The 16,392-nt window shown below is 43.3% G+C and overlaps 3 protein-coding genes across 3 annotated transcripts; 1 reads left to right on the top strand and 2 right to left on the bottom strand.

Moving 5' to 3' along the window:
- The first annotated feature begins 9 nt into the window (after positions 1–9).
- LOC134877840 (piggyBac transposable element-derived protein 3-like) lies at positions 10–3,061 on the top strand. The gene is made up of 3 exons (XM_063903500.1): positions 10–232; positions 722–955; positions 1,150–3,061. The coding sequence occupies exons 1-3, from the start codon at positions 175–177 to the stop codon at positions 2,196–2,198; spliced, it is 1,341 nt and encodes a 446-aa protein (XP_063759570.1). The 5' UTR covers positions 10–174; the 3' UTR covers positions 2,199–3,061.
- ddx39ab (DEAD (Asp-Glu-Ala-Asp) box polypeptide 39Ab) lies at positions 3,057–8,567 on the bottom strand. The gene is made up of 10 exons (XM_063903502.1): positions 8,534–8,567; positions 7,110–7,326; positions 6,632–6,759; positions 6,218–6,494; positions 6,001–6,119; positions 5,762–5,893; positions 5,052–5,161; positions 4,704–4,848; positions 4,113–4,260; positions 3,057–3,512 (listed from the first exon to the last, which is right to left on the bottom strand). Exons 2-10 carry the CDS (start codon positions 7,315–7,317, stop codon positions 3,496–3,498), a joined length of 1,284 nt encoding a protein of 427 aa, XP_063759572.1. The 5' UTR covers positions 7,318–7,326; positions 8,534–8,567; the 3' UTR covers positions 3,057–3,495.
- Positions 8,568–9,012: 445 nt separating this feature from the next.
- si:ch211-106h11.1 (volume-regulated anion channel subunit LRRC8D) lies at positions 9,013–15,929 on the bottom strand. Its single transcript, XM_063904662.1, has 7 exons — positions 15,842–15,929; positions 14,657–15,012; positions 13,017–13,607; positions 12,088–12,338; positions 11,090–11,467; positions 10,695–10,977; positions 9,013–10,526 (listed from the first exon to the last, which is right to left on the bottom strand). Exons 2-7 carry the CDS (start codon positions 15,002–15,004, stop codon positions 9,687–9,689), a joined length of 2,691 nt encoding a protein of 896 aa, XP_063760732.1. The 5' UTR covers positions 15,005–15,012; positions 15,842–15,929; the 3' UTR covers positions 9,013–9,686.
- Positions 15,930–16,392: the final 463 nt, after the last annotated feature.

The raw sequence follows: 16,392 nt of genomic DNA, 5'->3' as shown, positions 1-16,392 counted from the left end.
CTGTTCTTTAACCTCCTAGGACCTGGCGTACACATACGTGGACATCACATTTTTGGTCATATGACCACAGTCGTTAATTCTGCTGAACTGTCGCCTCATGGCCAAGTATGTGGACACTTACACTGTCATCTGGTGGTGTCAGAAGAGTACAAAACACTACGGTAAGAATTAAAAATGGCGGCAAACACAAGGGATAATTCAAGTGGCAGCTCCAAACACAAACCTCGACAAGGTAAGAAGTCCTATCATATTTCAAGGCTTTTTCTGATTTAGATATTTATCAAAGCATTGTAGGTTTGTCATGACATGCAAATTTGACAAAAAATGTGTGAAAATAACAATTTGGTATGCTGCTAAACATGATGTACACGTATGTGTACATCGGGACTTAGGTTGGTCAAAAATGCTAATATGTTAGCAAAAATGTGCACGAGTAAAATAGCTTATAGCTAACTCTTGTGCAGCTAAAAAGCTGTACATTGTCCCAATGAAATAAATAACAATTAAATAACTAAATACATACATAAATACATAAATTAGTTGGGTTAAAAATCTTAATATGCTAGTAAAAATGTGCCTTGCTATAGCTAATAGCTAGAGTTGTTTATAGCTATCTCTGGTGCAGTTGAAAAGCTGTCCCAGTGAAATAAATAACAAAGAAATACATACATATATAAATGACATTGGTTTGTATTTGATTTTTTCATGTTTTTATTTCCAGAGCGTTTTTCTGTGCAAACAGCATTGGAGCAATTTTGGCTAAATGATGGAGACAACTCAGATTTGGAAGACTTGTCTGACAACGATGATCCCATCCTGGATGCCAATTACCAACCCCGAACACAGGAGCGAAGCAGCAGTGAGGATGAGGATGACAGTAGTGATGATGAGGACCCCATTCCTCAGCCCACTGAGCACAGCAGAGGACGTAAACGTCTCCGTGGTGCAAATAATGGTTAGCCAAGACCCAGTGGATATTTGTTTATTTTAGGCAGGGCCTAAGGGCTAGGTGAAGGATAGGAAGCAAAATGCTTATTTACAACACTTGTTGACAGGTTCAGGGACAGGGACAGATACAGGTTCATCCCTGCAAGTCTCAGAATCGACCTGAATGCGCATCTATTGATGAGCAGATGATTCCTTTCACAGGAGCCTGTCCATGCAGACAATATCTGCCAATGAAGCCAAACCCAGTTGGCATCAAGAACTTCGTTTGTGCTACAGCAGATGGCATTGTGCTGGACTTTGATCTGTATCAAGGTACAGGTGCACTGCTTGAGCAGGTCGAAGAAGAGGTGGGCCTGGGGTTGGGAGGCTTAGTCTTGGCTCGTCTGTGTCAAACTCTGCATCGTGGCACAAAAGTGTATTGTGACCGGTTCTTCACAAGCATCCGAGGTGTGGAACAAATGATGAAGAAGGAGATGTACATTACTGGTACAATAATGAAGAACAGACTCGCTGGCGCGAAGGAGAAGCTACCCTCTGACAAAACCATGAAAAACACAGGAAGAGGTACCTCATCAGAACTTTCCACTGAAGACGGAAAGTTGTGTGTAGTGAAGTGGTATGACAACAAACCAGTATTGATGATGTCTGGTGTTCATGGCACAGAGCCTGAAGACACCTGCCAGCGCTGGGACAAGAAATTGAAACAGTATGTGACTGTCTCGCGACCAAGCATTGTCCGTGAGTACAACCTCAAGATGGGTGGAGTGGATTTGATCGATAGAATGATTAGCTACTATCGCATGAGCGCCCGTACTAAGAAGTGGACGATGCGGATGCTAATGCACTTCACAGATCTGGCTTTAGGTAACAGCTGGCTACTCTACCGCAAAGACCTCGCAATATGTGCTGCACCAAAGAAGAGCATCATGCAGTTCCTTGAGTTCCGTACAGAAATTCCTACGACCCTCTTGGCCCAGCATCACGGTCAAGGAAGCCATGCAGACCTCTCTGAACAGTCAGAGGAAGAAGACAACTCAAATCAAGGGAACAAACGTCCTGTGACGGCAGTGCCCCATGTCTCGGTCCGCAGGAGGGCGAATGCCCATCTCCCAGAGATGATCAGCCTGAAGAATGCGGCGCGCTGCAGGGTAGCAGGCTGCACTGGAAGAACCCGAGTGCGTTGTGTGACCTGCAAAGTGTTCTTGTGCTTGCAAGGCGATCGCAACTGTTACACAGCCTTTCACACATAGACACACATACACTGCAGCACAACACACACACACACACACACACACACACACACACACACACACACACACACACACACACTGCTGCAATGCAAAATTTCACATAACACATACTGTAACTGTGACTCTCCAAAGGGGGCAAAAATGTTTTGTTTTTCTTCATTTTGTTGTGTTTTTTCACAATGATGTTCAAAACACAAACAATAGTTGAAAGTTGAAAAAACTGCTGTGTTCAAGGTTGAAATAAAATAGTTTTTCACTCTATTACAAAAAGGTGACTTTAATGTGTTTTATGGAAATTCAGACCTAGTGTCCACATATGTGGACATCATTTTTCTCTAAAAGTACATCATGTCAAAAGATGATACTTAGTTTTTATACTTATCAGGTTCCAATAAGCCCAAATAGCAAAGAGAAATAAAAAATGCATATAAAAAAACAGCTCGGGTCTTAGGAGGTTAAAGTAGATAAAATTCATCATTGTTGAGTTTTAAATGCCTTCAGAGTTCATACGTTGGTGCGTTTTAAGCTAAATGCTAAGACCTTACATTACCATGCTTACATTTGCTTTGAAAACATACAAAAATACAGTAAAATTCATAACAATTGTACTAGTAGATACAACTTAAAGGGGCCCTAATCTCCTTTTTTTGGAGTTTCCCCCTTTCCTGTAGTGTGTTATATTGGTTTCTGTGCATGTAAAGGGTCTGCAAAAGCTAAAAAGGACTTTTAAAATCATGCAAACACATCACAGTAGAGGCACAAAATACAAATATTAACCTTAAGCATAACAGCATCGATGTAAGCTTCGATACTTCAGTATACGGTGTGTTTTTGACAGATGTAATAAAAATGGCCAAATTCTATTCAGTTGGTGATTCATTTATTGGAGGTATTGAAAGAAATAGCTGCCATGTGAGCATAAAGGAGACTACATGACTTTCCAAAAGGCTTATTGTTGCAGGAGGTGGGGGGGGGGGGACAGAAATAACTTCCTATACAAACTATTTAAAGAAGGGGCTAAATCACCTTTCCTCAGAACTACTTTTCTATACGTTTCCCTGAAGCTCTGATAATGGGTAAGAGACAAGAGCCTCAGAAGAGACCACGACAGTAAAATGGCATCTTATAAAAAGTTTTAATTTCAACAGTTAAAAGACAAATTAAAAATCAACCCCCCCTCTCAACCAAAAAAAAAAGACAATAAAAATAGATGTTGGTGATCGACGGTGAGATAAGTCTACTCCCAAATACAAGACACGAGATCCATGAAGAAGAGAATGCTGCTCGGCTGGAGGAATCATCTGGACTGCTCGACTGCAGAGGAGAAGAAGAGGAGACACGATGCGCATTTAAAAGATGAACGCCACGAGCAACAGCTGAGCATAACTACATTTCGGCAACTGGTTAAACATGCAGAGCAGCGCCACAGAAACATGACACAACAACTGCTGCGTGCTCCTGGCTACAGGCTGAAGGTTAATTACAGCAGCTGACAATAAACAGCCAACTCATCATCAATACAGCGGTACAGGAATGAGTCCTAACCCAGGAATTAAGTCAGCATTTAAACAATTTGTTGTCTTCCCTAACGCTGACAGTAAGTTGCCTTTAGCTTAGCGGTGGAGACCATGTGACCCTGCTGTAGTTCCTTTATAGCCCAACGTTAGCCTTTAGCATTAAACTTTAGCTTAGCGGTGGTGACCATGTGACCCTGCTGTAGTTCCTTTATAGCCCAACGTTAGCCTTTAGCATTAAACTTTAGCTTAGCGGTGGTGATATCTCAAACACATTTTCCTTTGAATATTGCAGTCCCGTGTTTCATGTTGTATTGAGTTACGTGATTTGGACCAAGACATTACAAATCGGTCCAGCTTTACTAAAGCCCATGAGGCACTGGGAAGAGGAGAGGCTTACTGTAAGAGGAGATGTCGATCTCGTCCGGCAGCTCGGCCACGTTGACTTCAAAGCGGTCCTGCACGTCGTTCAGAGTCTTGGCGTCGGTCTCGTCAGAAACGAAGGTGATGGCCAGCCCTTTGGTGCCAAACCGACCAGCGCGGGCAACCTGAAACAGAGGAGGTCAGAGTGAGTTCAGTCCACAAACACAGGGACCAAGAATGAGACACTAAACTGGTGAGCTGTGTGGAACTAGACTATATCAACAACCAGTAGAGAGCTTTATTTCTTATTGATGAAAAAATGGATCAGAACTATAGGAGCATCACACCATGAGCTAAGTAAGGAGAACTGGGCATAACTTCAGAAAAAGTCAAAGCACTGAAATAAAAATAAGGTGATATTTTCTCTAGATTGACTGAAACATTCAAAATGGCTTAATATGTGCCCTAAATATGCCAAAAACCAAAGGACATTCACACAGACGTAAGATAAATCAACTGTACACCCAACACAGCCCTGCTAAGCTGATGGCACGGCACGGAGGTATTCCAAATATCTCTTCTGAGAAACGTAAAGAGGCTTTAGACAGCTGCAGGTATTTCCTCTCACCCTGTGCAAATAGGTGTCAGAATCTTCCGGCATGTCGTAGTTGAAGACGATGTTGACCCGCTCGATGTCCATCCCTCGGCCAAACAGGTTAGTGGCCACCAGGATCCGCCTCTGGAAGTCCTTAAACTGCTGGTAGCGGGACAGCCTGTGGAGTAAGAGGAGGGGGAGGGGGGGTTATCTATCAGCTGCTGCAGGATTACTGACTGAACCCCTCTTTGAAGGCAGGGATGTGTTGAGTCCACCGAGGAGGCCTCATGCTCCATAAACATGCTCAGTATTCAAAGGAGCATATGTTTATGAGAGGAGGTGTGTACGGGGAAGATTTATCTGTGTTTGTGTTGGTGTTACCTCTCCTCCTGAGCCATCCCCCTGTGGATGGCGATGGCCGGGAAGTTCTGCTCCACCAGCAGCTGAGCCAGAGCCACGCAGCGCTGCACTGACTTGACGAAGATCACCACCTAGAGGCCGAGCAGAGGCATTACATACAGCAGCGGAGGGACAGCAGCATCACACACTGCTAGGACTCTCAGGCCCCTGAATTAGATTAACAAACTTTCTCATATACATTTAAACCGACTGGAATAACTCCACACTTTGGGATGTACGATTATCCTTGATATTTGTTGGATGGGAGGCTTAATACCATATGCATGTTTCATGTCTTCAATGCAAGGCATTTTGCTTTGCACAGGGGACTGGCAAAAGTAGCTCAACCTATCTGAAGAAACATTTTTTTGATTGTAGGAATATAAATGTGCCACTTTATGGGATGCAAGTGCTGTTTTTACTGGTTGTAACCTGTTTATCGGACAGTGAAAATACCATTAGGGCTTCCCATTTCATTTAGCAAGTGTTCTTACGTGTAGTTTCAGTAAAGCAACTTTCTAATCTCTGTACTCTCAAATTCCCAGTTTACTACACCTGTAGATACCCGGTGAATAAATTCAAAGAAGGTCCAATAAATAACCAAATTGTTCTATTTTAGATCTTTGCCCTTATAGTCGATGAAAACTAATCAATGAAATATGTAATTAGTAATAATAGCTCCATCACTCTACCTGGTTGAACTCCAGCACGTCGAGCAGGTCAAACAGTTTGCGGTTCTTCTCGCTGTCCTTCAGCTTGCAGTAGTACTGCTGCAGGCCGTGGAGTGTGAGCTTGGTCTCGTCGTCAACGAATACCTCCATGGGCTGCAGAAGAGAAGATAACAGAGGGGTGGTTAGAGAAACATTCAGCCGTGCAGGAAGGTGACGCTGCAATGACGCAGGAAGATTCTGAAGTAACACTCATCACTTACATCCTGCATGAACTTGCGGCAGACGGGTCGGATCTCCTTGCTCAGAGTAGCGCTGAACATCATGACCTGCTTCTCGTGGGGTGTGATCTTGAAGATGTCCTGGACGTCACGCCTCATGTCTGCAAGAGAGATTCAAATATATACAGAATTAAGAAGTGTTTCAATGACGGGTGGCATCAATGAGAGCCAATATTCATAAACAGGAAATGAAACCCACCCAGCTGCTCCAACATTTTGTCGCACTCGTCCAGGACGAAGTGCTTGACGTTCTTCAGGGCGAGGGTTTTGTTGCGGATGAGAGCGAGGATTCGGCCCGGCGTTCCGACCACGATGTGAGGGCAGTTCTTCTTCAGGACGTCCTCGTCCTTCTTGATGGCCATGCCTCCGAAGAACACGGCTGCCTTTACCGAGGACATGTACTTGGAGAAGCGCTCGTACTCTTTGCTGATCTGGAAGGCCAACTCTCGCGTGTGACACATGACCAACACAGACACCTGAGGAACAGACGGGAACATGGAGTCAGACACAAATGGGGGAGTCATGGTAATACACGTGAAATTCTACAATTCTCAATAACAAATCCAATATGAAACCCAATTTTCCCTAGACTTGAGCCAATACAAACACTGACCTGTCCATCAACAGGTTCGATCTGCTGCAGAGTGGCCAGCACAAACACGGCCGTCTTTCCCATACCAGACTTAGCTTGGCACAGGATGTCCATGCCCAGGATCGCTTGTGGGATGCACTCATGCTGGACTAAAAGATAAAAACAGACAGAGTTAAGTCATTGCAGTAAAATCAAGTAAATCAAGTTACTGTGCAGAGCTTCTTGGCATGTTGTAGCTCTGATCAATTAAGGGACACATAGCGCCTCTTATTTGTATACAAGTGTAAAAGAAAACCACTCTACTAACAATAAGTCAAGGCTAAACCTTATTACTGCTGCTTAAACAAGGGTTATTCAACAAGAGTATTAAATATATTTCTGCACCTCTTGCGGAATCTACTGTAGTTTCAATGCACATTTTAAATACTATAAAAACAAACTCATCTTTTCTTTTCTATATCCCATGCACAACAGGTAAATGCAACCAAATGTCCCTGACCTTCAGACGGATGCTCAAAACCACAGTCGATGATGGCACGGAGCAGCTCGGGTTTCAGCAGAAAGTCTCTGAAGCCGGAGCTGTGGATGGAGACGTAGGAGCCCTTCACCTCCTTCTTCCCTGCGGGGGCTGCGCTCTCTGGTGCTCCTTGAGGCTCCTCATCCTCTTCGTAGTCGAGCAGCTCGTTATCAACATCAGTCTCTGCCATTGTGTCGGTCTAGGGAGGGAAACAGAAAAAGTTGGAGCTTAGACTTGATCATCTCTATCATAGCATGACTGGAGTTGGAGGTTAAAGTGTTTTCAGAATCAGAAATCCTTTCCCCCAGCTGGGCAATGTACATATTCCTTACAAATAAAAGCTGTATTGTTCTCATTAGCATTGATTATGGGGTGACTTTATAAGAGGAACTGTACCAAACAAACTTTTTATTTAGTCTGTAAAAAAAGTTGTAGGCCGGATATCGCTGCAGATCCATAATACTCAATTCAAATCTGAATTTAACACATCGAGTACAACATAGTTTGTTTCCAATTATTTGTATGGGGCACAAAGTCACATTGTGATTTGAATACAATTTCAATTAATTGTGCAGCCCTTGACTCTCCGACTGGTTTGAATGGGAGGCTGTAAACTGAGACCAGCTGTTGTTGCTATTATTTATGCAATGTTTAACCACAACTATCACAGAGTATTTAAACAATGTAATATTGCTAACGTTTGATAATCAGACTGCTTTCATTACAACCCAAGCGCTCTATGTACAGTGGTAGCATTATGGTTGAAGAGGCGTTACTGTAGCTCACCCATTGTACGACAAGAGGCTAATCAGGTAGCTATGCTAACGATTTGCAGGCGCACATATTAACCTCAAGGCCTGCAATTCAAGTACGTCTTATGTAAACAAAACGGTTTCCCTTTACACGAACACGCTTTCACATACTTTATATGAAGCCTAGCCTTAAATGGTAGCCAACGCCTCCAGATTAACCAAACCGGTTAGCATTAGCTTCAGAGCCGTTGACAACACTAGGACTCTATTGTGTTTCATAACCATTGCTAAGCTAACATGCTAGCGGCAAACACTATTTTGCGAATGTAGCAGCTTTACTACACACACAATCCATGTACACAAATATATAACATGTATATAATTATAATTAACTCAGTACGTTGAAATTACAAAAGCTACGCACTTAGTTAAAATACAAAATAAATCAAAAATGGGGAATGTTCGTTGCTAAGCTAACTACGGCTAACTCAGAAACGTAACGACTATCACTCTTAAACAAACAATAAAATGAGAGCTTTCATTACAGAGTAGCTGCTTAGTAACTCCAGCGAACTAGACTGATCGGAAACTTCCTAAACTTCAATCAATGTTCAAGAAAAACTCTCTATTTGGGATAAATGACTGAATTCTTACCTTGTCGTTGTTAGCTTCTCTTCTACAGATCAAAACCGCATGGGCAGGCCTCAGTTGGTTTATACGAGCACCCGGAAGTCCCGCCTTCTCCGAAGCGCATTGATACGATTGGTGGAGTTAGACAAACGCCGGTAAAAGTGGATAGCGATTGGTTGAAAAGTGTGCCGCAGTATAAAAAAAGCGGGATACAGCAGTGGCTGAGGGTATGGAAACCCAGGAGAGACACCGATACTTAATTAGAATTAAATAAATACATGTGCACAACAACAAATGGATTATTGTTATGGTGCAGAAATGTTTTAAAAATGGGACTACATAAATCAAACCTTTATTAATCTGCTTCAGGAGTCACAGCGCCAATTGCAATAATATTAAAATATAAGATAGGACAGGAAAGAGTTCACACAAGGATAATAATACAAACATATAATAACATAAATAAAAACAATGACAATAGGAATAGGTATAAAGAACATTTATTGGTTCACTTTTTTCGGTCTGGCTTGTGGTATTATTTTGTAAGTTTAATACAAATATAATTGATAGTAGTGGAAAACAAGTCTTTCTGTGATTTCGGTCTGGCTTATATCAGTATTATTGTTAGAAATACTAACTTGCACATCTAATTATAAGTGTGATAATTGCAAATAACAGCAGAAAACTCAGTATTGGTAATGCATAGGTTCATAAAGAGTAATTATCATTTATGTTGGTGTAGAGATAGTAAAACCATAGCTAGATACCAGCATCCAGTTGCAGTAACAATGCTAGCACTTAACCACTCAGTGAGTACTTTTAATAAAGTAATAAAGAGATTTAACAGGCATAGTAACAAACAACCTGATCAACTGGAATTATCAAGAAATAATAATGTTTATTATTCTCTAGCGGCCACATTTAAAGACCCAGACTGCACCTTTTTATTAGTTCCTCTTTTTACCATCTTATTAGTTGTTAGATATTTTGTATTAGCTAACAATCTGAATCTGTACAGTAATTAAAGCTTTCAGGTAAATGTAGTGGGTAAAATATTGGCTATCAATATGCAGTGTATAAAAGTATAAAGAGACAGAACATAAAAATACTCTAGTACTTCAATGTGCTTATCTACAAAACTTGAGTAAATTGCATTTCCCCACTGGTGTTACGAGACCTAAATCTGTGATTCCAGAGCAGAAGAGAAACTCCACTGAGTAGGAGAGAAGTAGGGGAAACTGTCGGACTCTGGGCGTGAATTACCCTCAGAGTATGCACCAGAGGGGGGGCGAGATCTGCTCAGAAAGTCCCTCACCCGGGGAGGCAGAGAGAGAAACAGCCAGTCCTCCACCAGCAGACCCCCTCCATGCAACCCAGGGCAGCAGCCCAGCTCAGCGGGCAGATCTTCCAGACTGTTACTGCGAAGATCGAACCGGCACAACCGACTGAGAGCTGCAACACCTCTGGGTAGTGAGCTAAGAGAGTTGTGAGCCACATTAAGGATGTGCAGCTCCAGACAGCTGCTGAAGAGCTGAAGGGGGAGGCTCTCCAGTCTGTTCCCACTGAGATCCAGCTCTGTGAGCAGCTGCAGCGCTTTCACCTCAGCAGGGAGCACCTCCAGCAGGTTACCAGCCAGAAACAGCTTCCGAAGGCGGTGCAGAGTGAAGAGGGCTGGAGGTAGACTCTGGAGCTGGTTGTTGGAGAGATCCAGGAGCTCCAGGCCTCGCAGCACGGCGACGCTAGCAGGCAGCGCCAGGACTCGGTTGTAAGCGAGTCTGAGGCAGGAGAGGCGGCGCAGAGGAGCCAAACTGAGAAGCTCCTCCAGAGTCCTCAGGTTGTTGTGTTGCAGGTCCAGAGTCCGCAGGTTGGTGAGGGCTAGTAAAGCGGACGGCAATCTCTCCAGCCGGCAGTCCTGCAGCAGCAGCTCCGTTAGATCCACCATCCGCTTCAACCCTGTGAGAACCAGCAGCCTGGTGCCCTCGTTGTGGACCTCCAGCCTCACCAAGCTGCCCGCCACCTACGATACGATAATACAATTATACTTTATTAGTCTGTTTGCCAGCTCATACCCCAAAGTTTTATGTTAAAAATGTACAGTATGGGTCCCCAGCACATAGAAACTGCTGCATGCTAACTTGTACTGCAACAACAGAAATATAGACGTGTTAAAGCTGCAGACAAACACCTCACACAGCTCCCCGGGAATCCTCTGCAGCATGCCTCGGATCACCAGCACTCGAATGTGGCGTAGTTGGCGGAGGCTCCCTAACGCCCAGCTGCGACCCACACCATTGTCGCTGCTCAGGCGTCCGGAGAGGTGGAGCTCATGCAGGCCGCGCAGTGAGGTGACCCAGCCGGGGATCTCCGAAGCCTGGGTGAAGGTGAGGTGCAGGACCTCCAGACGTTCCTGCAGGACTCCCAGAGCACCGGGATCCACCGCCGCCGTGCAGTGGTACAGGTGGAGCTCCCTGTTTGGGGAATGAATAGTCAGTCAAAAACAAGTATGTGCAAGAGCATGAATGAGAGGACTGGAAGAACCTGGGTCAAACAGAATGTGATATTAAACCAGCCTTAACTCACCTGAGTGATTTCATGTTGGCCACCTGTGCAGTAAACCTGGCCTCTGTGATGAGCTCCAGTTTGAGGACCTGCAGCTGGCTGAGGGTGAAGAGGGCTGGAGGGAGGCGAGGAAGAGCCACCAGCTGCAGTCTGGAACTGCCGTCTGCATCCACACTGCTCATGGACTGCAGCTTCTCCTCCCCCCAGCGCCTCTCCAAGCTCTCCTCCAGCAGCCGGCTCTCCGTGACGGGCGACAGAAACACCGACAGACGCTGGGCCAGCAGGGGGTCGTACTGGTCCAACATGTGCAGGAGAAAGGCCAGGTCGTTCCTCAGGTCGGGGACGTCTCTCAGCGAGCACACGTCCTTCAGTGAGTGGAAGGAATACTGACGTAGAGAGCTAAACAAAACACAGAAATGAAAAATGTATCAGACATTTTAATTAACGCAGCAGTACGCTCTAATCCTTTAATCACACCACCGGTATGCAAAACCTCAGGGGAATTGTTTTGTTGAAAGGTCATTTGAACAATCACAACCTTTGTAGTCTTAAAGTCTAAAAGAATAATGAAAATGTTTAAGTTATATATTTATAAGCCAGTTACACACCTCTGTCTTTCTGTAGTTTTACATGTTTTAGTCGCTGCAAATATGTCATAAAATTCAATCTCCGTTCTGTCGAAATTTGCATAAATTACGGAAGTTTACACATAACGAAGACGTGGAGTATCATGAGTAATATTTTCAGTCATGTCTCTGGCCCCTCCACAAGTATAAATTCAATATCCTCTGGCTTTTATGTTTTGGTCTCATCCACTTCCAAGGCTGTGGATGCATTCTCCTGCTCCTTGGATATCCCATCTCCCTCGTTGGGTAGTCTAGAAGTTATGGGAATTAGGGGTTCAGGGTTTGTCCTAAGCTCATATTTACCTATCGATCCAACTGCTCTTTGATGGTCGTTCCTTACAAGCAACCCTGTGTTTCAATGTTGGAGTATTGAGCAATGCAGCCGGCACTAACCTGTGTAAAATCCAACTGAGGGTGTAGAGGTTCAGCAGGCCGTAGAGCCCCAGCAGGGTCAGGTAAGCCAGCAGCAGTTTCCTTAGTAGGGATGAGAGCACGTGGATGCACTCAAAGGTGGTGTATCCCACCAAGGCCTCCTCTTCTGGGTGACAGATGTGTGTGAAGGACAGCGAGCTGAGGAGAGGGATGGTGTAACTGAAGATCACCGTCACCATCAGCAGTTTGAATACTGTCTGAGCCAAGTAGACCTGAGAGCACGAAGACGGGGTTTAATCAATACAGTGATTAAGCCTGATTAAACATGGATTTGTGTCATATTTGATAGTTTTATAATACAAAAGGATCATCTGTAAGCTTGTGAACTACAGTGGTGCATGGATGACGTATTTTGACCCATTGCATTGGCTCCTCCGACTAAAAGTCAATGGGATTTTCCATTGGATTTCGGAATATCAGAGAAAATACGCTCTTTAGCAGGTTAACCCTCCACATATTTACAAAGCTTTTATAAGCATAATGGAAATCTCCAAAAGTAAATAGCTAACATTGACGATAGCTTGACTTCACGTCACCGCCGCTAAGCTAAAGGCGGCTAATGTTGGGCATGACGGTGTTTTAATAGCCTCATTTGCTAGCAACCGCCATTTTGAAGGCAAGCCAGATTACCAGTGGGGATTTACTGAAGTATTTTGTGTTGTACAACAAAGAGAAAAATACCTTATTTGGGTAATCTAACCGAAAAACATATTTAAAGTGCTGAAATGCCGACTCATTCCCAGGTTTTGGGACTCATTCCTGTAGCATCTATAAACAGTATGTTCTATAAAATCACTGAAACATCTTTTCTTTTGGACAACAACATTTAAAAAGTAAAGGCTTCAGATGATCTAGAGTATATGTATCCTCTGGGTTAAAGAATCTCTCACCTTATAGATGATATCTGCGCTCTCAGAGTGGGACCGAAACTTCCTGACCCTTTCGAACAGCGCCCTGGTCTGCTCCCCGTCACTTTTATCCAGGCTGATCACTTGCCTGGGACTGTTCACCATGAGAGAGGGCTTGGAAGACGGAAAGTTCACCTTGGACCCAAGCGATGAGGATGACATGTTGGAGTGACAGGAGTGCACGGAGGGACATGGAGAATGAGGGGTGGCATAGGACGCACTGTCTAACCTCTTCAAAAGGGGGCTGTCTGTTCCCGAGTCTATGCTGGATCTTCTGGTTTGGACCACCGGTGCTGAACATGAGTTTGAAGATAGAGGAGGTGGGGGTGGCGGTCTCTCCTCCACTACTTCCTTCTCTTGGAGGTTTTCCTGTCGGGCGGCGTGAGACAAAGCCTGAGATGTCCAGGGCGACTCGCAGCACTTTGCCAAGATGGCCAGGAAGTGCTCTATTCGGGCGGAGGTGTGGGGGAAGTGAAGCCAGAAGGAGCCGCTGGCCACCAACACCAGGGACTGCAGCATGGCTATGTAGGGGAAGAAGCGGGAGCACAGCGGCAAAGCCTCGTGGTAGCACACCTGGAGACAGATAGAAGCAACGTGTGAACACAGCATTGTATGTAATGTGTTTTCACAGATCAAGCAAGCTATCAGCATACTGTCACTCCAAATCACTCCAGATCTTTGGTCAGGAACCCTTAGATTCACCTCTTTTTTAAACTGTTTGCTTTACATTTAGACCATTTTGTCCTAAATAATAGATAGAAATAGGTCCACATGGACACAGTTAGACTTGAGTACTAACTTTTAACACATTGGGTCCTTCTTAAGCAACATTTTACAACATGCAGAAGTATACCCGGGTTCGATTCCCGACCCGTGGTCCTTTCCGGATCCCACCCCGACTCTCTCTCCCACTTTCCTGTCACTCTCCACTGTCCTATCCGATTAAAGTCAAAAAGCCCCCAATAATATCTTTAAAAAAACACTAGCTCAAAGTTAATGAAATAAACCTGGATTGATACGTTTAATGGAAATGATTTGGTCTGTTTGTAATGGAACTGGCATGGTAAGTAAGGTGTGTTAAATGTGTGACATTTAGTATCTTACATACAGTAAGATAACCTAGGTGGGTCAAGATAAACTTTTTCACTCTTAATACTACCACCTGCCAACTGACTCATTATTACAACGAGGCATCAAGTTAAGTACTCTTTTATCTCTGTCTCTACCATACCCCGGGGTACATTTTTGGGGCATTATAGCAGCTAAATGCTCCAGTAGCTAGCTGTCAACTGGATCTGTCTGCTGTCTTGTGTAGGGTTTGTAATGTTCAGGCCTTAGAGATTTTGTAGCTGTAAAAGCTGCTTTCTGTACTTTAGTACGACACTGAGAACGTGATTCTGAATCAAAAACAGTAAAGTTTCCACCCAGAAAACAAAACAACAAGCTAAAAGTCTCTAAAACCCTTCGTAAAGCTGAAGGGATTTTAACGTTAGAGATGTTTGAATGATAGTTTATCCCAATAAAATCTCCAGTAACACTGACACTGCTTTAAGGGACTTGATGATTTAGTTGTATATGTATTGGTTGGCCGTTTTCAATACCAAGGGTTGGTATTTAAGTACCTGGCTAATGTAGATGTACTGCTGGTAGACCAGATGTGTGCGTCGACCCCGCGCTGTAGGTTGAACATGAGGGCTGATGTTGCGAGGAACATGCATTGATGGCTTTGAAGACGGAGTCAATGCATCCCTGTTAGAAGAGGGAATGGGATTGCTGGTATTTGCAAGGACCGGTGGATCCAAGGGGATGCACACCACTCGGTCCCTTGACAGCTGCTCAGTACAGGCCAGGACAGATGTCATCAGCATCAGGACCACCAGATAGTCCATGAAGACCTCCCACCACGGCTTCAGCAGTTTACACCGGCTCTGGTGCTGGTTCAGAGGCGCCAGCTCCGACAGGGAAAACATGGCGACCTCTGGGGGAAAATAATCGGGAATTGGTGAATAAAGGTCAGGGCAACGAATATTAACTGATGTCATTAAGTACAGGTCCGTTGATCAACACAAACAGAGTATTGTCAAGGGAAAATGTAATAGGAATATGAACTTTCCAGCATTTGATCGTCATTGGATTGGGAAAACAACCCAAAGAAAAACCCTTAATAATATAGAACACTCCCATTAATCTTTATTGATCCATAAATAAATAGTTTTAAGTATATTTCATGTTTCTTTTGTCTATAATTTAGAAAAATGCAAACAAAAAGTAATGTGCAGGTCTGGATTTCATTCTCAGTGTCTACCAATTAAACCAACATCTAACAAAAGCAGCAACTAAACGCTGTCTCTTAAGTTTTGTTATTTTACGTGAGACATTTCTTTATTTATGCCTCAATTTTACAGAATTAATTCAACATTTAATGAAAGATTTTGGGTTGTTTGCTTGTTTTTTAATCAAATATCACAGCCATAATAAAACAGTATAATAATAATTAAACATAAATAAATAAATGTTTAAAAAACGTAGCTTTAACAATTGGGAAATGTATAAAATAAATCATATTTATAATTATTATTTAATAGTAAATAAAGAAAAAATAATGATTAAATAAGAAAACTGTTTTGGAATGAAACTAATATTTTTGATTAAATAATAATAAATACAAACGTTTGAATAACATATTAAGCTTCAATTGCCTTTAGAATTTGCACTGTAGGCAGCGTCTCTAATGTCTGCTTCCTGGTAAAAATACAAATAAACTAAACACTTCATCTTATTGAAGTCCAGGATTATCTTTCACCTACCTGCGTAAACAACGAGTCCGTTCTCTCTCCCCTGATCAGCTCACAGCCGCCTCTCAGAAGCTCTCATACCGGCGCTGTCTGGTTCTCCTGTGAAACTTACAACAAACTCCTCCTCAAACACAAGCTTTTCAAACGTTTCCATGGCGGCGAGGGATGTGGGGCTAAAAAATCTAATTCAGCTCTTCAAGACGGGGGGAAAGGGGGGAGGCTTTAAACTTTAACTCCTTCAGACTCCGAGGACAGCATTGTGGAAATATCAGATCAACAATTCACAACAAAGTTATCCGACACAGAGAGAATATTTCTATGGTCTTAGTTTGTCCATAAGATACTGTTTCTTCTAAATACTATAAAGCTGATCTCAATTTCCCAACACGAGTAATCCCAATGACCTTAGACGAAGTATTCAGATTATTTTCCTAAATACTGAAACCACAGTGTACAATACTCAGACACAGGTTTTATAAATGCAGTTGTGTAAGTAAATCTAAGTGTTTCTATTTAGCCCAACATCACACATTTTACATTTGACTTTAAAGTTTGTACAGCAT

Source organism: Eleginops maclovinus, chromosome 16, assembly GCF_036324505.1.
Source record: "Eleginops maclovinus isolate JMC-PN-2008 ecotype Puerto Natales chromosome 16, JC_Emac_rtc_rv5, whole genome shotgun sequence".
Taxonomy (NCBI): domain Eukaryota; kingdom Metazoa; phylum Chordata; class Actinopteri; order Perciformes; family Eleginopidae; genus Eleginops; species Eleginops maclovinus.
The sequence above is the reverse complement of the archived record's forward strand: the minus strand, read 5'-3'. Positions and strand labels throughout refer to the sequence as shown.

What these genes read in the sequence shown, in the direction of transcription:
- LOC134877840 (XM_063903500.1), top strand. Translation starts at nt 175, where the DNA reads ATGGCGGCAAACACAAGGGATAATTCAAGTGGCAGCTCCAAACACAAA. An exon ending in CAAACACAAACCTCGACAAG is followed by an intron (nt 233 to 721) that starts GTAAGAAGTCCT and finishes TTTTATTTCCAG; the next exon opens with AGCGTTTTTCTGTGCAAACA. An exon ending in TCTCCGTGGTGCAAATAATG is followed by an intron (nt 956 to 1,149) that starts GTTAGCCAAGAC and finishes TTCCTTTCACAG; the next exon opens with GAGCCTGTCCATGCAGACAA.
- ddx39ab (XM_063903502.1), bottom strand. Translation starts at nt 7,317, where the DNA reads ATGGCAGAGACTGATGTTGATAACGAGCTGCTCGACTACGAAGAGGAT. An exon ending in TTTTGAGCATCCGTCTGAAG is followed by an intron (nt 6,760 to 7,109) that starts GTCAGGGACATT and finishes TTTATCTTTTAG; the next exon opens with TCCAGCATGAGTGCATCCCA. An exon ending in GGGATGGCTCAGGAGGAGAG is followed by an intron (nt 4,849 to 5,051) that starts GTAACACCAACA and finishes CTTACTCCACAG; the next exon opens with GCTGTCCCGCTACCAGCAGT.
- si:ch211-106h11.1 (XM_063904662.1), bottom strand. Translation starts at nt 15,004, where the DNA reads ATGTTTTCCCTGTCGGAGCTGGCGCCTCTGAACCAGCACCAGAGCCGG. An exon ending in AGTACATCTACATTAGCCAG is followed by an intron (nt 13,608 to 14,656) that starts GTACTTAAATAC and finishes ATCTGTCTCCAG; the next exon opens with GTGTGCTACCACGAGGCTTT. An exon ending in TTCCCGGGGAGCTGTGTGAG is followed by an intron (nt 10,527 to 10,694) that starts GTGTTTGTCTGC and finishes ATCGTATCGTAG; the next exon opens with GTGGCGGGCAGCTTGGTGAG.